At 44.8% G+C, this 23232-nt stretch overlaps 1 protein-coding gene across 1 annotated transcript in view; it reads right to left on the reverse strand.

Annotated features, from left to right (window-relative positions):
* Positions 1 to 23232, reverse strand: part of MPPED1 (metallophosphoesterase domain containing 1) — a 128680-nt gene that overhangs the window by 70333 nt on the left and 35115 nt on the right. The window contains exon 2 of the mRNA XM_040345823.1: positions 20514 to 20788. Within this exon, the coding sequence (XP_040201757.1) occupies positions 20514 to 20665 (152 nt within the window). The 5' untranslated portion in view covers positions 20666 to 20788. The remainder of the gene's footprint in view (positions 1 to 20513; positions 20789 to 23232) is intronic.

A 23232-nucleotide genomic window follows, 5' to 3' on the forward strand; every position in this document is an offset into this window, starting at 1 on the left:
ACATTTAGAACCTCATTGACGTCTATGGGACTCGAACGTTCGAATTTAAAAGTGCTCATTTTAAAGCCTAATATGCAAGTTATTGTCGGAAAAAGGGTTTGCCCCAGGGAACATGTATCAATGGAATTTTTTCTGGAGCAGTGATTTTAATGATGCTTAAAGTGAAAAAAATGTTTTAAAATTCCTTTAAATATCGTACCTGCTAAGTGTCTATAGTATGCCTGTGAAGTGGCACGTGTTTAGAACTGTCCCTGCACAAAATGAGATTACTATAAGAAAAAAGTAATTAAAAACTGCTTGCGGCTTAAATGTAATGTCTGGTCCCTGCAAAATGGATGAAAATCATTGAGAAAAATAGCATGGGTTTCCCCCCACTCCCCCAGGTCATTACAAGCCCCTTTGACCCTATATACTTTGAACAGCAGTATATAGGCGGTGCAAACAAATCAGGGACTGTAGGTTTGTTGTTAAGTAGAATCTGTTTGTAATTTTCAACTGGTACTTCTTTAAAGTGTAGCTTTAGTGTAGCTTTAGCTATAAAATCTTTTTTAAGCTTTTCTGAAAACATAGAGAAGGGTTATCACCCCTGTAACATTTGTTTTGATGTCTGTGTGCACCTGTTCAGAAGATTGCAATTCACTTTTTTTAAATTTGGGTTTTTTAGTGAAACAAGGATTGGTGATAAAGCATCAGTGGACAGAAGACACCTCTTATAGAAGAGAATTTCCCTTCCTAAGTGTAGATTTCCTCTCACTTCCTGTTGTCTCCTTCTGTTTGCAAGTAGAGGCCTGCCGTATATACTCTGCATAAATTTGGGCCCTAGGTGTTGGTGTTGCCACAACACTGTAAGCCCTCACAGTTAGTCTTGGTGGGCGCTGGAACGCCCTACTGTGTGAACTATTATATCAAGAACTGTAAAACTGTAATTACATGCCATTGTTGAACAGTGGTAGAAAAATTGGGTTTGGTGCTGGCGCTGTTGCCACAACACTGTAAGTCCTCACAGTTACTCTTGGTGGGCACAGGAATGGGCCCTGCTGTGAAATATTAGATCAAGAATTGTAATTACATGCCCCTGTTGAACAGGGGCAAAAAAATTGGGCCTTTGTTGGTGGTGGTGCTGGTGCCACAACACTGCAACCCCTCACAGATACTCTAGTTGGAGCGCAGGAATGAGCCCGCTGCAAAGTATTGCATCAAAAATTGTAGATACATGCCCCTGTTAAACAAGGGCAGAAAAATTGGGCCTTAGGCACTGGTGCCACAACACTGCAACCCCTCACAGATACTCTAGTTGGAGCGCAGGAATGAGCCTGCTGAAAAGTATTTCTTTAAAAAATTGTAATTACACGCCCCTGTTAAACAGGGGCAGAAAAATGGGGCCTTAGGCACTGGTGCCCAGAAACAAAAATGTTCTTACAAGCTATCAGCATGATCATTGGGGAGGAAAAGTATAGTCACTCAGCATAACAGGATAGTCACTTAGCATCAGCATAGGCAGTGTTGAAGGGATCTGACATTTAAAAAAAAAAATATTCAGTTACATCAGCATCAGGTGCTTGGTAGCTGGTGGTGATCCAAGTCTGATTCATTTTTATGAAAGTCAGTCGATCGACCGAGTCGGTGGAGAGGCGCACCCTGTGATCGGTTACAAAGCCTCCAGCAGCACTGAATGTGCGTTCTGAAAGAACGCTGGATGCAGGACAAGCCAGTAGCTCAATTGCGTACTGTGCAAGCTATGGCCAGTGATCCATCCTCAAGACCCAGTAAGCCAGAGGATTTTCGGTGGGAAAGGTGTCCAAGTCTGATCTTGCCCCTAGGTATTCCAGCACCATGTAAAACAGATGCTGGCGATGGTTGCTGGAACCGTTCATACCTTGGGGCTGCGGACTAAAAAATTGTCTGAACGCATCGCTCAGACGGCCACCTTCTCCACCGCTCCTTCTGTGACTGACCGAAGCCTCAGCAACAAGTTGTCCAGGACCAGGATTTTGTAACCTCCCAGTATCTGGGAACGAGTTGCACAGACCTTTCTGCAAGGCCTCCCGAAGATGTTTCCTCTTCTGCTTCCTCTGTGCCGGCAAGATAAGGTCCGCAACCTTACTCTTGTAACGTGGATCAAGGAGGGTTGCCAGCCAGTAATGATCCCTCTCCTTGATAGCACGAATACGAGGATCCTTCCGCAGGCTTTGCAGGATCAGGGAGGCCATACAACGTAGGTTTGCTGAGGCATTCAGTGCGGAGTCCTCTGGGTCACTGAGGACAACATGATCCGCAGCCACCTCGTCCCAGCCACGTACAAGTCCATGGGTTCCTTGGGACTGCAATTGATCCCTTGAAGACTGCTTCTGATGCTGAGTGCTAGGCTCCACCTCCATGCTGACACAATCCTCCTCCTCCTCCTCCTCCTTCTCCTCATCCTCTTCCTGTGTGATAGGCAGGCAAGCAGGAACACTGTCTGGATAAAGGAGGCCTTGAGAGGTAAGGAAGGCGTCCTCTTCCTCCCTCTGTTCTGCCTCAAGGGCCCTGTCCATTATTCCATGCAGCGTGTGCTTCCATAAGAAGCATGCACTGTCACTGCTCACCATCCTTGTGGCCTCCTCAAATGGTGACAGGACAGTGCATGCATCCCTGATCATGGCCTACTGGTGTGGGGAAAAATAACAAGCTCCCCTGACCCTGTCCTACTGCCATATTGGCACAGATACTCATTGATGGCCCTCTGCTGCGTGTGCAGCCGCTGAAGCATGGCCAACATAGAGTTCCACCTGGTGGGCATGTCACAGATTATGCGGTTCTTGGGCAGGTTGTATTCCTTTTGGAGGTCTGCCAGCCGAGCACTGGCATTATATTACCGTCAGAAATGCACACAGACTTTCCTGGCCTGCTTCAGGACATCCTGTAAGCCCGGGTACCTGCCCAAGAACCGCTGCACCACCAAGTTAAGGACATGAGCCAAACAGGGCACATGGGTCAGTTGTCCCTGTCGCAGGGCGGAGAGGAGGTTGGTGCCATTGTCGCAAACCACCATTCCAGAGGCGTAACTAGAAACTTCTGGGCCCGGGTGCAAGAAATCACAAAGGACCCCCCCCCCCGAAAAAGCATGATTTTGATACTTTTTTTGAGGGGGTGGCAGCTGTGTTACTTGAGGGGGAGGTGGCAGTGGTGGTGTTGAGGGAGGTGGCAGTGGTGGTGTTGAGGGGGTGGCAGTGGTGTTACTTGAGGGGGGTGGCTGTTGTGGTACTTGAGGGGGGTGGCAGTGGTGGTGTTGAGGGGGTGGCAGTGGTGTTACTTGAGGGGGGTGGCTGTGGTGGTGCCATCCTCTCCCACCACCACCTGTGCCTCTTACTGATCCAATCCCCCCACCACTGATCTCAGCCCTATCCCCCATCACCTCTGTTGTAGAAGTAATGGGGGGGATAGGGCTGAGATCAGTGGTGGGGGGGGGGGTGGGATCAGTAAGAGGCACAGGTGGTGGAGGTTGGCATTGATTGCTCAGCTCTGAAAAATGTCACTTACTGTCAATCAATCGAATCCCTGGGAATTCCGTTCGATCAGTTACGGTCACCATCACTGTGCCTTCTAATCTCCCGCCAGGATGCCTTCTTGTCTCATGGGTAGACGGTATAGTTACTCCACACTGAGAGGAAAGCTCCTCCCCCGCCTTCTCTCATTGGTGTCAGCCCCCAGTCTCAGCTCTGCCTCTGCCCAGGCCCAGATTTATTCCATTTGCTGACCCAAGGCCAGGTCCTTCAATGCCACCCCCCCCACACACACACACCATCACATAGGGGGACTCCCCAGAGAGCCTTCCTACTTACATCAGGGTCCCCAGAGAGCCTTCCCCTACATTAGGGTCCCCAGAGAACCTCCCCTTACTTTAGTGTCCCCAGAGAACCTCCCCTTACATTAGTGTCCCCAGAGAGCCTCCCCTCTTACATTTGTGTCCCCAGAGAGCCCCTTCCTTACATCAGGGTCCTCAGAGAGCCCCCCTTACATTAGTGTCCCCAGAGAGCCTCCCCTCTCACAGTAGTGTCCCCAGAGAGTCTCCCCCTACATCAGGGCCCCCAGAGAATCTCCCCATACATTAGGGCCCCCAGAGAGTCTCCCCATACATTAGGGCCCCCAGAGAGTCTCCCCCTACATCAGGGTCTCCAGAGAGCCCCCCCTACACCAGGGTCCCCAGAGAGCCCCCCTACACCAGGGTCCCCAGAGAGCCCCCCCCTAAAATCAGGGTCCCCAGAGAGTCTCCCCCTACATCAGGGTCCCCAGAGATCCTCCCTTACACCAGGATCCCCAGAGAGCCTCCCCTCTTACATTAGTGTCCCCAGAGAGTCTCCCCTCTTACATTAGTGTCCCCAGAGAGCCTCCCTTACACCAGGGTCCCCAGAGAGCCCCCCTTACACCAGGGTCCCCAGAGAGCCTCCAATCTTACATTAGTATCTCCAGAGAGTCTCCCGTCTTACATTAGTGTCCCCAGAGAGCCCCCCTTACACCAGGGTCCCCAGAGAGTCTCCTCTTACACCAGGGTCCCCAGAAAGTCTCCCCCTACATCAGGGTCCCCAGAGAGTCTCCCGCTACATCAGGGCCCCCAGAGAGCCCCCCTCTTACATTAGTTTCCCCAGAGGCCCCCTTCCTTACATTAGTGTCCCCAGAGGCCCCCTTCCTTACATTAGTGTCCCCAGAGGCCCCCTTCCTTACATTAGTGTCCCCAGAAGCCCCCCTCTTACATTAGTGTCCCCAGAGGCCCCCCTCTTACATTAGTGTCCCCAGAAGCCCCCCCTCTTACATTAGTGTCCCCAGAAGCCCCCCCTCTTACATTAGTGTCCCCAGAAGCCCCCCCTCTTACATTAGTGTCCCCAGAGGCCCCCCTCTTACATTAGTGTCCCCAGAGGCCCCGCCTCTTACATTAGTGTCCCCCCTCTTACATTAGTGTCCCCAGAGGCCCCCCTCTTACATTAGTGTCCCCAGAAGCCCCCCCTTACATTAGTGTCCCCAGAAGCCCCCCCTTACATTATGTCCCCAGAGGCCCCCCTCTTACATTAGTGTCCCCAGAAGCCCCCCTTACATTAGTGTCCCCAGAAGCCCCCCTCTTACATTAGTGTCCGCAGAATCCCCCCTTCTTACATTAGTGTCCCCAGAGGCCCCCCTCTTACATTAGTGTCCCCAGAGGCCCCCCTCTTACATTAGTGTCCCCAGAGGCCCCCCTCTTACATTAGTGTCCCCAGAGGCCCCCCTCTTACATTAGTGTCCCCAGAGGCCCCCCTCTTACATTAGTGTCCACAGAGGCCCCCCTCTTACATTAGTGTCCGCAGAGGCCCCCCCTCTTACATCAGGGTCCCCAAACAGCTGACTCCCCCTTGCAAGAGGTTACCCTGTACCTGGCTGGTGAAAGTGGCGATTGGCAGCTCTATGGTGTCAACAGGCAGGGGGATCTCACTGGGGCTTGTAGTTCTATCTCCGAATCATGTATACAGCAGAGGGGGAGGGGCCTCTGACCCGGGCATCAACAACAGTGTGCAAGCAGAGTGAAAGTGAAACTGATACCTGCCTGGGTCAGAGGCCCCTCCCCCTCTCCTCTGTATACACTGGCACTCGAGTACTACAAGCCCCCGGGAGATCCTGCTGCCCACACAGGCACCATAGAGCTGCCGATCGCCGCCTTCCACCTCCTACCACATCTCCCCACTGCACTCTAAACGGCCAGCCAGAGGTGCAGGGGGAGATGCCGGGTCTTGAGGGGGTTGCTGCGATGCCGACCCTGCATCTACTGCCTTGTTGGCACCCGATCCCCGCGGCAGAATGGCTCCTCACACTGGCAGGCGGTGGGCGGGCCCCTCACACGGGCGGTGGGCGGGCCCCCCGGACTACAGGGCCCAGTCGCAACGGCGACTGCTGCGACTACGAAAATTCCACCACTGCACCATTCCTGGCTTAAGCTGGCGTGGCGTCAACCACCTCTGAGCCTGCCCCTGCAGAGCTGACAGAACCTCTGGCCCAGTGTGGCTCTTGTCCCCCAAGCACACCAGCTCAAGCACCGCATGGCATCTCTTTGCCTGCATTCCTGCGTAGCCCCTTGAATGCCTACGGAGCACCGCTGGTTCCGAGGACACATCAGCACAGGAAGAGGCCACAGAGGAAGAAGAGGAGGAGGGGGTGGAAGAGAGAGGTGCGTCACAACCAGTAGTAGCATTTTGGAGGCGTGGTGGTGGAACAACCTCCAACACTACTGTACCTTGTCCTGCGTCCTTCCCAGCTGCCAGCAGAGTCACCCAATGTGCCGTGAAAGATAGGTAACGTCCCTGTCCATGCCTGCTGGACCATGAGTCAGCGATAATATGCACCTTACCACTGACCGCCTTGTCCAGCTAGGCATGGACATTGCCTTCCACATGCCGGTAGAGAGCCAGAATCGCCTTCCGTGAGAAAAAGTTGCATTTGGGAACTTGCCACTGAGGTATGGCACATTCCACAAACTCACGGAAGGGGGCAGAATCTACCAACTGAAAAGATAGCAGTTGAAGTGCTAGCAATTTAGCTAAGCTAGCATTCAACCACTGGGCATGTGGATGGCTGGGAGAGAACTTCTTTCGGCGCTGCAGCAGCTGGGGTAGGGAAATTTGCCTGGTACAATCTGCCATTGGTGTACCGATAGTAGATTGCCCGCAAGTACTTGGCTGTGACACACCTAATTCTACACCTTCAGTCCTATCAGTGCAGGCTTCAGAGAGGACTGAGGTTATAGTGGGGTTGGAGATCCCAGCTGATGAGGAGCAAGGGGAGGTCCGCTTTGTTCTTTGGTGTGGGTCTTTGAGGTACGCTTGCCAAAGAACTGCATGGCAGGTCGACATATGTCTGGTCAAGCATGTGGTGCCCAAGCGGGTGATGTTTTGGCCACGCGAGATACGCTTGAGACATATGTTGCAAATAGCAGCGGTGCGATCTGATACACTCGTCTCAAAAAAAAGATCACACCAAAGAACTTTTGGAATAACGCTGAGAGACAGCATGCACATGCGTAGCTCTGCGTTGTGATGCAGTCAGTGTGCTGCCCTTAAGCTGGCCCCTGAAGGGCATCCTGCCTCATTGGAGATGTGCCTGTGGCTCCTCCTCCTGCTCCTCCTCCTCTCTCCTATCAAGCACCCACGTAGAGTCAGTGACCTCATCATCCCCTCCCTCCTCATCACTGTAGAAAACCTGGCAGTATGCTGCAGCTGGGGGAACATGACTGCCAGATTGCTGTCTTTCTTGGGCACCCCCTCTCTCTGGGCTCACGTTACTGCCTTCCTCTGGCTGTGTACCATCATCGGAGCCTTCAAAACGCTGCGCATCTTCATGCAGCATGTACCCAAAACTGTGGTCAAACAGTTCAGGGGATTCCTCAGGAGGACATGGTGGGGCTAGGGAAGGAGTGACTGATGCCATTGAGTAGAGGGAAGAGGCCACCTTGGCAGCTGCTTTGCCAGACAAAGTAGCCTGAGCCTGGTTGAGAGAGGATGAGGAGGATGAGGACGGCTTGGTCATCCACTCTACCAAGTCTTTGGCATGTTGCGGCTCAACACGGCCAGCTGCCGAAAAAAACTACGAGCGTGTCCCACGGCCACGTGCTGATTAGGATGCACCGTGTCCACGACCAGCACTGTTGCCTCTAGACGCAGAGCCTGCTTGCCCTCTTTTATCGGCTTGTGACTCTCTGCCTCTCCTTGTTGTCCTTCCAGACATACTAATGGCCTGCACACTGCAGAGGACCACATAGCTTTAGGTGGACACTGCAGAGGACACAGGCAGTACACACACCACATAGCTTTAGGTGCACACTGCAGAGGACACAGGCAGTACACACACCACATAGCATTAGGTGCAAACTGCAGAGGACACAGGCAGTACACACACCACGTAGCTTTAGGTGCAAACTGCAGAGGACACGGGCAGTACACAGCACGTAGCTTTAGGTGCAAACTGCAGAGGACACGGACAGTACACAGCACGTAGCTTTAGGTGCAAACTCCAGAGGACACAGGCAGTACACACCACGTAGCTTTAGGGGCACACTGCAGTGGACACAGGCAGTACACAGCACGTAGCTTTAGGTGCAAACTGCAGAGGACACGGGCAGTACACACCACGTAGTTTTAGGTGTACACTGCAGCGGACACAGGCAGTACACAGCACTTAGCTTTAGGTGCACAATGCAGAGGACACAGGCAGTACACACCACGTAACTTTAGGTGCAAACTTCAGAGGACACGGGCAGTACACACCACGTAGCTTTAGGTGCAAACTGCAGAGGACACAGGCAGTACACACCACGTAGCTGTAGGTGCAAACTTCAGAAGACACGGGCAGTACACACCACGTAGCTTTAGGTGCAAACTTCAGAGGACACAGGCAGTACACCACGTGAGAATACTGCAGCTAGCACAATCACCTGCCTGCCAGTAAATTAGGAAGAGCGGATCTACCTATACTATACAGTGTATAAATGTATATACAACACCTGGGATGCATATATATCCCATACACACTGTAACTTTAACTGACTAGCCTGCCTGCTCTATCTACCTAGAAAAAATGACACTCTCTCTCTCTCTCTCTCTCTCTCTCTATCTCTGTCTCTAACCACCGCCGCAACACACTACACAAGGCCGACCTGCAGGCGGCCTTTTATAGTGTGGGGCGTGTACTAAACCACCTGAGCCATGTTTGGCCAAAGCCACCCTGGCTTTGGCCAATTATGGCTCTCCGTTTTTTGTAAGCTGTGATTGGCCAAGCATGCGGGTCATAGTGCATGCTTGGCCAATCATCAGCCAGCAATGCACTGTGATGCCGCAGTGAATAATGGGCCGTGACATGCCACTCGAATTTGGCACGAACGGCCCGTAACATTCGTATTTCGACGAACGGTCTAACATATGATGTTCGAGCCGAACGTGAGTTCGACTCGAACACGAAGCTCATTCCTAGCCATGAGATCCTCTATTGTCATCAAAGAAAATCAGCCAAAAATGTGTGCAAGCCCAATCACCAGATAAAGTGCAAAGTCACCAAACGGATTGCTTCCCAGTTCTAAGCCTATTACAACTTATGAGGTTCACTTTTTAAACAGTCCACCGGCTCCTCTAGCTCCTCCAGATACTCAGGTAGCTGTATGGATAAAGCTCACATACCGGAATAACAAAAAGTGACCCTAGTGTAGTATGTATAAGCACAAATGCTCAAACAATGAAACTGCAGCCAAATTCAGGTACGTAGCTGCATTTAAAAAGATAAATGTAACAATTTATTCATGAACATATAGCTGTATCAACCCGGCTTCCCCAAAACCAGGGAAAGAGACTGTACCTGATGTACAGCCTGTCTACTGGCCAAAGATGGTTGTGGACTTCTTATCAGAGGCTGATTACAGGCATGCACTGCTTCTGGTACATCTGAGTGGAAGCATTGTTTTCTAATGTATTAAAATAGATTTTTTTTTTTAATGCATTATTGTGGCTTTTAACTTTGTATGATCTAGAGCAATCCTGAGAAAATTCCTAATGCTGAACCCCTTTATGCTATTACCTATTGCAACCACGATGGGATTGTGGTTCATGAAATGTTTGTGAGTGCAATCATTTTTCCTACTTATTCTTTCCTAGGGCTGCACCCAATGTTCTCTTTTTTTTTTTTTTTTTTTAAACATTCTTTATTTATTAAAAGGTTACATCAGATACACATAAAAAGAAATGGTGTACAAATACAGTCAGGTCCATAAATATTGGGACATCGACACAATTCTAATCTTTTTGTCTCTATACACCACCACAATGGATTTGAAATGAAACGAACAAGATGTGCTTTAACTGCAGACTTTCAGCTTTAATTTGAGGATATTTCAATCCAAATCAGGTGAACGGTGTAGGAATTACAAAAGTTTGTATACGTGCCTCCCACTTTTTAAGGGACCAAAAGTAATGGGACAGGTTAACAATCATAAATCAAACTTTCACTTTTTAATACTTGGTTTCAAATCCTTTGAAGTCAATTGCAGCCTGAAGTCTGGAACGCATAGACATCACCAAATGCTGGGTTTCATCCCAGTTGATGCTCTGCCAGGCCTCTACTGCAACTGTCTTCAGTTCCTGCTTGTTCTTGAGGCATTTCTCCTTTAGTTTTGTCTTCAGCAAGTGAAATGATTCAGGTCAGGTTATTGACTGGTCATTGCATAACATTCCACTTCTTTCCCTTAAAAAAAACTCTTTGGTTGCTTTCGCAGTATGCTTCGGGTCATTGTCCATCTGCACTGTGAAGTGCCGTCCAATGAGTTCTGAAGCATTTGGCTGAATATGAGCAGATAATATTATTGTGCGAAACACTTCAGAATTCATCCTGCTGCTTTTGTCAGCAGTCACATCATCAATAAATACAAGAGAACCAGTTCCATTGGCAGCCATACATGCCTACGCTATGACACTACCACCACCATGCTCCACTGATGAGGTGGTATGCTTTGGATCATGAGCAGTTCCTTTCCTTCTCCATACTCTTCTCTTCCCATCACTCTGGTACAAGTTGGTCTTGGTCTCATCTATCCATAGGGTGTTGTTCCAGAACTGTGAAGGCTTTTTTAGATGTTGTTTGGCAAACTCTAATCTGGCCTTCCTGTTTTTGAGGCTCACCAATGGTTTACATCTTGTGGTGAACCCTCTGTATTCACTTTGGTGAAGTCTTCTCTTGATTGTTGACTTTAACACACATACACCTACCTCCTGGAGAGTGTTCTTGATCTGGCCAACTGTTGTAAAGGGTTTTCTTCACCAGTGAAAGAATTATTCGGTCATCCACCACAGTTGTTTCCCGTGGTCTTCCGGGTCTTTTGGTGTTGTTGAGCTCACTGGTGCGTTTCTTTTCTTTCTTTTTAAGGATGTTCCAAACAGTTGATTTGGCCACACCTAATGTTTTTGCTATCTCTCTGATGGGTTTGTTTTGTTTTTTTCAGCCTAATGATGGCTTGCTGCACTGATAGTGACAACTCTTTGGATCTCATAATGAGAGTTGACAGCAACAGATTCCAATGCAAATAGCACACTTGATGCGAACTCTGGACCCTTTATCTGCTCCTTGTAAATGGGATAATGAGGGAATAACACACACCTGGCCATGGAACAGCTGAGCAGCCAATTGTCCCATTACTTTTGGTCCCTTAAAAAGTGGGAGGCACATATACAAACTGTTGTAATTCCTACACCATTCACCTGATTTTCATGTAAATACCCTCAAAATAAAGCTGAAAGTCTGCAGTTAAAGCACACCTTGTTCATTTCATTTCAAATCCATTGTGGTGGTGTATAGAGCCAAAAAGATTAGAATTGTGTAGATGTCCCAATATTTATGGACCTAACTGTACTTCTCACTAGAGAGATCACGGTATTGACATTGCTAATATTACCAGTAATATATTCGTCTGACTGAAAATACAAACAATTGTTGCTACAGTAGGCCAACCAAAACATGTGTATAAACATTGTTGTCAATTAGAAATGAGAGGTCGCGATCCAAGTGTAGCAATGTCACCTGTTTCTTTATCCAAAAATAAAGGATCATACATCCGAGTTGTAGTGACGGGGGTTCTGAGAAAAAGCAAGGAAAAATGGGATCAAAGGTAAAACTTTTTTTTACTCACCTCTGTCCCCAAGGATCGCTGTGCAATCCTCAATTTTTTGTAAGTCATTCACACTGACAAACCATTGTCCCACAGTTGGGGGTGAGGATATTTTCCATTCACTGGGAATGCAGGCCTTAGCCACATTCAGCACCTGCAGAAGCAAAGATTGTCTCTTCTTTTGTTTTTTAATACAATTTAGTTTTTCCTAATCATCGGTGACATTGGTGCTTCAACACTGGGATTTTGAGCTTAACTATCTATTCATTAGCCCTATTCACTAACTACACAAAGTGTAACCCAGGAAGAAACCTCTATCAGTGGATGTGCAGTTGTCATTAATTGTTACCTAAAAGAACAGTTCATTGCCCAACATTGCAAAAAAACTTGTAAAGCCTAATTGTATTTTCAGTTTAAACCAGCTAAATACATTCCAGGTGCATTAAACAAAAAAAGGTGTGCAAAAAAAAAATACAGTTTTATTAAAGAAGTATAGGGCAAAGCTTGTTTGGCTGTACTTCTCCTGTGAATCACAAGAGTGCAGTTCGTCTTGCACTCCTGTGGCCCAGAGTGGGATGAAGTTCGCTCTCTGCTGATGTCACAGAAGTCGGTCCAGGCTCCACATCATCACGACCACAGAGTTGGGATTGGGATTCACCAGATCCCTGACCAACACCTGGCTCAGTCTCTCAGCAAGCCGCTGAGAGGCTGAGCCAGCCACCCCCGCAACCTCCACAGCCCAGCGCTCTTATTAACAAGGAGGGAGCAGTGCAGAGCGCTGTGACCGACAGTCAGTGGCTCTCTGCTCACAGAGCTCTGAGAACTGGCGGTGTTCGATCGCACGGTTCTCTGTGTAGAGGTGCCGAGGGACAGATGCAGCATCGGACTGATGCTGCATCCACCTAGGTAAGTATGATTCAGGGAAAAAAAAAGTTCTCTTTTTTTGTTTTGTTTTTTAGAAATAAACCACTGCCTGGGTAGAAAAGCCCAACTCCTGTAAAAATGCTGCAGAGAAGGACCATTGCAGAGGTCTAATGCAACACCCACTGAGTCAGAGCCAGAGCTCTCGAATCAGTAAAGTGTTCTGTTTTAATCTCTTCACACCGAGCACATGCAAATATGCAGCCTCTCGGCAGCTGGGCCTTTGTGCTGAGGGGCCAAATATTTGCACGCAATAGTGCCAATAGAGCTGTGACCAAAGCGCACGTCCTGCGCCCTCCCAGCACGGTTACCATCGGCTAAATGAAAGCTCCCGTTCGCAACTAATCACGGAGGTCACTTGATCATAAGCCCCATTCAGAATCTCCCGACTTTTTAAAGCCCTTGAAGGGCCAGCAGGTGCCAGCTCTAAAGGGTTAAGTACTGCTTTTCTGCACTGACATACCTCCGTTAGAACTCCGTTCATGCAGCTAATGTGATCACCTGCTGGATAAGCTCTATCGACAGAAAGCTCAACTCTCCACTAAGACATGGTAGTTTAATTCAGTGCAGTTTTACTTGTAAAATGCAGTACATGGATGTTAACCGGCCATACCAAAGTGTAAACGAATATTGCCTTCTGCGTCTTGTACCCACTATGAAGGTTGGAATTAACAGAGAGAAGAAGAAATAGGTCTAGCTAAAGACTAAAACAACTAACGTGTACTCATAGGTAAACTGGATTGTACCCCTTTACAAGCGTGAAGGTAATACGTGAAGGTAATAAGTTGTAGTTTCAATACATTGACACTAGATGTCAGCACAAAGCACTATGAACCACCTAGCAAAATAAATTGGTCACAGCAAGCCTGCAAACACCATTTATTGTCCATGTGAATAAAGCAGCATGAAGGACATATTTGGTGTCAGACAGACCACTTAGCAAAATAAAGGACCTACTTGATGTCAGACAGACCACCCTGCACAGCTAGTAGGCTCTTCGACCAAGTCCTCGAATGTTAGAGCACAACACTATCACTATGGCACACTGTTGCTTCACCCATGCCGCAGGGCTTTTTTAAAGCCCTTAAAGTGGTTGTAAACCTGAATTATTTTTTTATTAAGCCTCCTACTTGGTACAGTAAAGGATGTCAAGTCTGTGCCCAGTCTTGCCACAAACAGTTAATCCAGCACTGAGAAATCCTCTTAGCTTTCTTGCTGGGTTAAAAGCCGACACATGAGAGAAATTTGTGTCACCAAACTCCCGCCGCTGTCACTGAGATCTGATGTATTTATCTCATGCATGAGCATTAAAGCAGAAGTGTGTCCAGCATTCCAGCAGCAGATCGCTCCTCCTTTCTCCACAAGCTCTCCCAGGATTGGCTGCTTCATGCCTCAGCATAATTGGACATGCTGAAGTCTTGTGGTGCCATCCCCGAGTTCTGATTGAAGGCACTTGTGAGGGGGCATGGTCATCCTACATGGTTTTTTTCTTTGACTGATCGCTGGACTCTGCTTGTGCGGGATGGGGGGTGTAGAGATGAGAGGGGAGTCCTGCGAGGTTAGGACCCCACCTCCCGAGCTCCGGCATTGAGACCCACCCTCTGATCTCTGATTTTAACACAGCTCATACAGGTGCAGGGAACAAGATTTTAAAGGTAAAAAGACATACATGACATGTTGGCACATTACTATGGTGTCTTTGTTTTATACAGGATGCCTGTCGGGTTTACAACCACTTTAACGCAACATAACAAAATGGGAACAGTTTTCCAGTAAAGGAAAAGGCTTATTAAAAAGTGGGTCTACTAAAGCAGAGACCTGGGCATACTCCATTATTGAATGACTGAAATTTCGAATACTAGTCACAGAAGTGCATAACTTTGTTAAAGTAAATCACCATTAATATATTGCTTTTTTCATCTATAGTGCATTTTGGAAGGGTGGTATTAAGCCCCGACTACATTACCAATAATCACTACCCCCCCATATGCATGTTACCACGGTGGTCCTAAGGATGTGAGGCTGTTAGGCATTTGCTGTCTTTTTTATTGTTAGTCTGAGAACATCAGATTACACCTGTTGACCTAACTTTCCCACAACCTAATTTTTTCATGGTATCCAGTGGCTAGGATGCAGACACACAGGGCTAGTCTAGGCCTCATTTCCAAAATAAAAGCAAAGCAGATCATATAATATAGGAACCAGACAGTTCAGTCATGGAGCCACCAAGCATGTCTGAAGAGCAAGGAAGCACAAGCTTTTATTGACAATAAAAAAGGTTCTAAATCTCCTTCTATAGAATTCTATATCTGTAGGATCATTGGCATCACTAACCTATAATTAGTCTAGTATTGCAGCAAACACTCTTCATGTACACTATGATCCCCTCCCCCTTCACAGAATTATGATCGCTAGAAAATTACAGATGCACTTTAAAAAATGCAAATAAGTATGTTAAGCAATCAGGTTCCTTGTGCAAAATAATCTCTTATCTACATAATGTTAGCATTTTTACATATGAATATGCTATCTTTCCTCGGAAATAACACTTGACTCTAAGTAGCTTACATTTAATAAAACACACAGAAAATGGACAGCCCCTTTAAGTAAAATAATTATCCTCTTGCTGAATGACAGTGTTAATTTGCAGATAATAGCTGAATCCTATACTTAACAAGAGGAGGTTGATGAAGATGTGTTCCTATTTAGAATTTAATTGGTGATAATATACTCTTGTTACTTTTACCATAAAGAGCAATGGGTTTTAATTAGTGTGAATCCCAAGTATCAGAGGGCTTGCTGCAATGGCAAGGTTAATTACTGTTTCTTGGAGAAAATTAACCTTTTCCATATGAACTTATAAAGAGCTTGATATAAGGTGAGAGCTGGGGTGATAAATATATCTGCAGGCCTGCTGTGTAATAGGTCTGAATCTTGGTCATTTGTCTTGCAATTATAGTCATCTTTATGAGACAATATTATTCAGAGCTCCAAGACAATTGTTTATTTAAAGGACGTCTAAGAAAATATTGTACAATATGTGAATTAGCAACCTACATACACTATCAATCAATTGTTAGTGAACACCTGGCCATCAGGCCTATGCTATATGGGAAATAGCATGTGGACACCCCTCCTAATTACTGTGTTTCCAGTAAAGACATTTTAGACAATTATATACAATTGTGCTCTTCCATACGTATGGTAACAGCTTGATGAAGACCCTTCTCTGTTCCATCTTCAGCTCCATAAAAACCTAGTAGGACCACTTTTCTGTGGAGGAACTCATGTGACCTGAATAGAAACCCCGAACTCAACCCTACTGAACACCTTTGGGATGAATTGGAATGACAATTGTGAGCCAGGTCCTCTCATCCACCATCAGTACCTGACATCACAAATGGGCACAGATTCCCAGAGATACACTCCAAAACCTTGTGTAAAGCCCTCCCAAAAGAGTAAAAGCTGTTTAGCCCCATTTGAGGGGGAGGGGGAACAAGCTCATATAGGTATAACAGTCAAGTCCACATGGTGTATATGACTTTGCCCTTTATCTAGTTTTACACAGATATTTCAGATTTTTAAAATGTGTTAATTAATTCTTTGGCGGATTGGGAAGGGTTTTGGATAGGAAAACTTCAAATCTCCCAGTTAAAATATTCTTACATGATATGAATATTATGATCTGGATCGGAAATATACTTTACAGAACAAACATCTTCAGCTTCACTGGAAATTGCCAGTTCACTGGTTCATTATATAGAGCAGTGGTCAGGGGAGGGCTGGCAGCCTTAGGCCTGGGGGGGAAGTCCAGTCAAGTGGCCCATTGAACCGCTGAATCAGCTCACCATCCATGGCCCATCTGATTTTTTAATGCAGCCTCACCAGTGCAGCCAACTCCAGTGCCCATCAGTGCAGCCTGATCACTGGGGTGTATGGGGGGGAGATGGGGTTCAGCTAGGGGTGTCAGGGTCTCTCACTTCAATGATCTCAGCTCAGCAGGTCCTTGCACGCCACGGCCTCCTGGGGGGGGTCCTGGGGTCAAGCCAGTTGCAGCCAGTGCCCAGCCCTGCGTCCCAACTCCCTGGCATGCCCTGCCTCTGCCTGCTTCCAAGAAGTCCCAGGGAGTTGTAGTTTCCTCTGCGCTGCTCTGTTTTCCACCCACTGGGAGCTTTAAGCGTAGACTACAACTCCTGGAATGCAACAGCTAGTGGTCAGCCCGACTTACAAGATCAGAATAAAAGATAAAATGGTAGCAGCCATTTTGAACATAAGTTAGGACGACCTGGAAGGCAATTGTCACCCTGCCCCCCTGCCCAGCCCTCCCCTGGCAGTGGTCATCAACCCTGTCCTCAGGGCCCACTAACAGGCCCGATTTGATGTATTACCTTGAGGAGATGCAGACTAGAATACTTCCATTACTGGGCAGCAAATTATATCACCTGTGGTGCTTTTCAGTTATCTTGCAAACCTGGCCTGTTAGTGGGCCCTGAGGTTGATGACCACTGATATATAGTATTTCAGATTGGAGGGGGGATTCTGGACACATGTAATCTCCCTATGTTTTCACGTGGATATGCCTTGAATATGGATTAATAATGAATTAATTCATGCAATTAATGCAATTTGCCATTCTCAAGAAATGCTACCTGCGAAGAGCCTTTAAGCTGAGTTCAGACCTCCAACTGATGCGGCTCACAGCAGGGGTCAGGTGCAACCCTGTTCTTCATTTCAGGGAGGAATCAGGGCCATTTTTCCTGAATTCGGCCCTAAAAATTAAGCCAAAGATGCACAGCACTCCTGTGCAAGCCGCTCCGGAGGCGCAACAGAGATATGTGAACTGGCTCCATAGAGAGCCAGTCACAATATCCTGTTATGTGAATTGGATGCGGAGAAACCCACAATAATTTGCATAGGTGTGAACCCAGCCTCAATTCTTAACCAAGCCTTGATTCTGTGCACCTGGCTGTTCTTTTCTGAAGATCATTAGAATTGCCTGGGCCTGTTTGATCTATTTTCCTGGCCATTATTGTGCAGGTTAGGTAATCCTAAATTTGGAATTTTATTCTTCAAAACCTGTACCTTTAAAATTATTTTATTCTTTTAAACTTGTAAACCTGGGGGTCTGGGACAGCGTCCATGTCTTGCAGCCAGTCCCTTTGCCCAAGAACTGTTACATGACCAGGGAAGTGATGGGTCACCAACACAGTGGATCTCAGTGCCAAAAGCAAAGGAATAAGGAGGGAATGCTGGTAAGGTGAGCACAAAGCGGTCATCAAAATGTACTTTCCATAGACACTTGGGGAGATGAACTAAAACTTGTGCACTCAGAATCTGGTGCATGGTAGTCAAATCAGCTGGTAACTTCAGCTTGTTCAAATAAGCTTTGACAAAAAAACATGGAAGCTGACTGGTTTCTATGCAGAGCTGCACCAGATTTTGCACCATGAAGCTTTGTTAAATAACTCCCACTGTCACCCTTCCCTGCATTATGAGTTAATTGAATGTACAATATATAAACCTTATATCTTATATTATACCTTATATCACCTGCACTATCCGGCTAATTCTGCGGTTTATACCTTGTCCTTCGCCAGAGCGCTCCAGTGCCTAAATCAAAGCAATAAAACCTCCTGTTTTTGGGGTGATTTTTTTAATGCACACTTGGGACTGCCCTTTTGTACTACATGTAATTGTGTGTGGTCTTTTAAAAAGTAATTACAATTATGAGCTCATCTGCAGTCCCCTATCTGCATATCTGTCAGGAGGATAAGCTCTCACTGAGAGGCAGTGTGAAAGCCCTGCTGATCTAGCAATTGGAAAGCTACATAATACATTGGAAATTCAGTTAACTTTTTTATTAAATTAGACAAGCTGACTGGCACTCTAATGCTACAGCTGAGAGTGCATCCCACTTTGCAATGGGACTGGACAACATTTTTTTTTTCTCTATACTACCAAAAAAATTTGCATTTCAGAAAAGGTTGTAAAAAAGGACTCTATTTTTTATATTGCTCAATACTTTTTTTTATGTACAGTAAGTAGTCAAGTAGCAGTTATTTAAAAGTTGATAATATTTTAATCTTTTCTGTGTTGAAAAGTAATGCCGCGTACACACGATCGGTTCGTCTGATGAAAACGGACCGTTTTCATCAGACGAACCGATCGTGTGTGGGCCCCATGAGTTTTTTTCCCATCGGTGAAAAAACATAGAACCTGTTTTAAAATGATCTGATGGTTAAAAAAACAATAGAAAAAAACGATCGTCTGTGGGAAAATCCATTGGTTAAAAATCAACGCATGCTCAGAATCAAGTCGACGCATGCTCGGAAGCATTGAACTTCATTTTTCTCAGCACGTTGTTGTGTTTTACGTCACTGCGTTCTGATGAAAGTCAGCTTCATCGGATATCTGATGAAAAAATCCATCAGACCGTTTTCATCGGATGAACCAATCGTGTGTACAGGGCATTAGAGTTCCAATTCACACAATAGTGTTAGGTTTGTTCTTGAAAAAAACAGCAGAAATATTTAATAGATTAAAGAAAATTAGATACCTGTTTCCAGTATGTACTGTAATAAAATGAATTAATTAGAAGTAGTAATTCCCCCCCCCCCCCTGCCCCCCCTTCACCTTTCCCAGACTCCTTACCCAACACATGCATGCTTCCTTGGTTTTTTTAATACAGAGAAAGCTAACTTTGACCATACATATATGGCTTGCTAATATATTTATATCCCTTTAGAGGAAAAAAACAGTATCCAATGTACATATATCATTTTAATATAATGCACTGTTTTTATTTAGTTTTATATGCACCATCTTCTAGCTTTTTTATCTTACAAGACAAACATAACTTCTGCTTCTTATTTATCACTGGTGCATTCAGACATTTTTATGGCACCTAATAAACATTGTTCAAAACCACTATAAAAATAATTTGTCAGACAATATTTTTACATATTTACATTTTGCTTCCTTTACAGGTCCCGAAAAATTGGAGCTGTACGGCTGAATATAAAATAAGGAGATGTGGTAAACATAAAGTATGATTTTCTTTCATAATCTCTCTTAAAAAAAGTTTATTTCTCTTTAAATTATTATTCCATATGCTTCAATAAAATAAAAATAAAAAAACTGTTTCTCCACCATTTATGCCAGAAGAATAGTAGCTTATAGTTATGTTGTATTTCCAAGATCACGGTGATATTAACTAAAATGTAAGTCTTTTGAATCTAATTACATTTAATTTGCAAATACTGTACACAATAAACACATGCAGCAATCCACAAAAACAACTATGCAAGGTATGTCCCAGAAGAGAGAACCATGTAAAACGAAACAAAAATTATTCTTTTAATAAAAAAAACTACAAAAGCCAGGCATTTGCATAGTTACTGATTAACTAATATTATCTTCAAAATCTAGATAAAAATAAATAAGATATTATTAAAAAAATAACAGAGTAACTAAATAAACATTTTTTTATTTTCAAGCAATATATGTTAAAGCCAAAAAAAAATCCTTTTTTAAATAAAGTAAAAACAAATTGTCCAATCAATTTTTAATATCTGAACCCATTCTTGATTAAATATATCTGCTTATCTTTTCTACATTTTAATTATGAAGAAAGTTTGGAGTGATACCCTTGACAAACTTAATTCATGTTGTAAATCATTTTTTTTTTAATGAATGTTTGGAAAAGCTGTGTGTACAGGGCATTTTCTCACATTACAATAATATTAAGCCAATGGTCCAAACTTTTTTTTAATGCTGTTCCAAAAAAGTCATACAATTCAAACTTATACTTCCAAAAATATATGTATTTGTATGTTGAGTATATGGGTTTGTGTGCATTCAATAAAATGTTTGCCATTTTTTTACTATTCCTTGCCTGAAATAAAAATTAAGAAAATTCAAATAGATTAGAGGTGAACTCTTTTTTACTTACATTTGCACATGTGGTGGTTGGAATCGTCCTTGATTAATATTGTAGAATGTGAATGCCTGTGTCGGGTTTGAGCTGTACTCATCCAGTTCGATTATTACTCTACTAGGCGGATGTCGTCTTGATGCCATGATGTGCGAGTGGGTGTACGCCATCGTCGCAGTGTAGTCCAGATTTTTATTTTCATATGAACGTCTTTGCTATCTTCCCACCCCGATGAGAGACGAACATGTCATCTTTAACTCCCCCCTCAGGAAAACACTCCTCTTTTTTTTAATCTAAAAAATAAAAACACAAAAGCATATTGAGAAGAGATGTAACTGTATCACACATAATCCATGTAAAATAAAAGAGGAGGGGGGTGGTGAGAAATCTAGGGGGGTATTGAGGAAGAGGAAGACTGATTGCCACATTTAAGGTTCGCTGGTTTTCCAAGAAATCAGTAGGATTGGCACTTAAGAAACACTGTTATTATCCCAAGAAAATTATGTTAACCCAACAGCTGCCAAAAAATGCCATCAGTCTCCTCTATGGTTAACATTTCTAAAAGGAAAAGGGTTAACTTGCCCTATGAAAGCAAATTAAACTAACAAAAAAAAAAAATCCAGTTTCACAAATAAAATCAATTTTCCACTTTCTTGCATTGAATGTTTTATTAAATGTTAATAACTATAAATACTCAAGATCCCCCCCCCCCCCCAGTCCTTTGTATTATTGGGTGTTTTTTTCTTTCCAGGCGAGATAAAAAAGAAGATTAATTTAACATGCCCACACATGACAAGCTACAAGCCTTTAAATGTTGCTAAAAAGCAGCACTTAAGTGACAGGGCTTTGTGTTGTTTTTTTTATTTTTTTTATAGAAGGTACTTTTTTCCCTTTTACAGACATAATTACCATTAGATGGTAGGAAAATGTTCCAGATTTCTAATTGAGCCAATATATATATATATATATATATTTCAATCAAAATTCCAGCTAATTCTTAAAAGTCTTTTAAATTGTTGTTATTATTTTCATTTAACTACTTCTCCAGGCAGTTTTAATTATATAAAAGTATCGTTATACTACTATACGATAATACAGAAAATGTAGACTATATTATGTGAAATAAAATAAAAAATCATGCTGCAGGCAACATCTCAATGTCACTGGTCTCTAATGAATGCATAAACTGTATTATCAGTTATGTCACTAGTATCTATTGAATGGATAGGCTATATTCTCAGTAATGTCACTGGTCTTTACTGAATGGACAAGCTATATTGTTCTTGATGTCACAAGTATCCAGTGAATTGATAGGCTGATGTCCTTGGGAGTTCTATGTGTGGATGTTGCTGCATTATGTAAAGCTATTCTAATCGTTTTTTACATTTTAGAATGTGTACCTCAATCTGTCTTTAGTTTTTAAGGGTGCCTTGAGATTATCTATAATTTTAAAGGGTGCCTTGGCTTAAAAAAGGTTGAGAAAAACTTCTCTAGTGAATAGAATAGGGAGACTGCATTACCACTAATGGCACTGGTATTAATAGACATGCTTCATTATCACTGAGGTCACTGGTCTCTAGTGAGAGAATATGCTGCTTTTACATCTGCCATTTCATAACTAAATGGCTGATTGCTAATAAACTTGGAATAATTTCTTTGTGGTCATCCTTTATTCCTACAAGTCACTTAATTGCCCTGATAAAAGAGACCCTGCCCAGAAATGTTGATGAAGGCCCCTTAAACCCCTTTAGGGAAAGGGAGCCTTGACTGATGGAAACATTGCATTACAGTGGGCATTGATCCAAATCAAGGAGGTTAAGTGGCTCCGTCAGGATTGGCTACAAGTATACTAGGTGATGGGATGGTCTCCGTGACTGTACTCTTCACTGGTTCTCTTCCTACTTATCCAACTGCACCTTTAGTGTTTCTTACAACTCTACTTCCTCCTCTCCTCTTCCTTCCCCAAGGTTCTGTTCTTGGACCTCTCCTATTTTTAATCTACACCCCCTCCCTGGGTCAGCTGATAGCCTCCCATGGCTTCCAATACCACCTCTACGCTGACGATACCCAAATATATTTCTCTACCCCTCAGCTCACTCCCTCCGTCTCCTCACGTATCACTAATTTACTAACAGACATATCAGTCTGGATGTCACACCACTTCCTCAAACGCAATCTATCCAAAACCGAACTTAGAATTCTTCCTCCCCATGTGCCCCTTCCCCTGTACTCTCTGTCAAAATCGATGGCACAACTATAAGCCCATCCCGCATGCCAAGGTTCTAGGTGTAGTCCTGGACTCTGAACTTTCCTTTAAGCCCCACGTCCAATCACTGTCCAAATCTTGTCGCCTCAACCTCCGTAACATCTCCAAAATATGCCTCTTTCTAGCCAATGACACAGCAAAGCTCTTAATTCACTCCCTGGTCATCTCTCGCCTCAACTACTGCAACTTCCTTCTCATTGGCTTACCTCTACAGAATCTGTCACCTCTTCAATACATCATGAATGCTGCTTCCAGACTCATCCACCTTGCCAATCGCTCAGTGTCTGCTACTCCTCTCTGTCAATCCCTCCACTGGCTTCCGCTCACCCAACAAATTAAATTCAAAATACTAACAACCACTTACAAAGCCATCCACAATTTAGCCCCTTGCTACATCACTAGCCTAGTATCTAAATACCAACCTACTCATTCTGTTTGCTCCTCTCTTGACCTCCTGCTCTCTGGCTCCCT

Source organism: Rana temporaria, chromosome 3 (genome assembly GCF_905171775.1).
Source record: "Rana temporaria chromosome 3, aRanTem1.1, whole genome shotgun sequence".
In the NCBI taxonomy this organism is placed as follows: domain Eukaryota; kingdom Metazoa; phylum Chordata; class Amphibia; order Anura; family Ranidae; genus Rana; species Rana temporaria.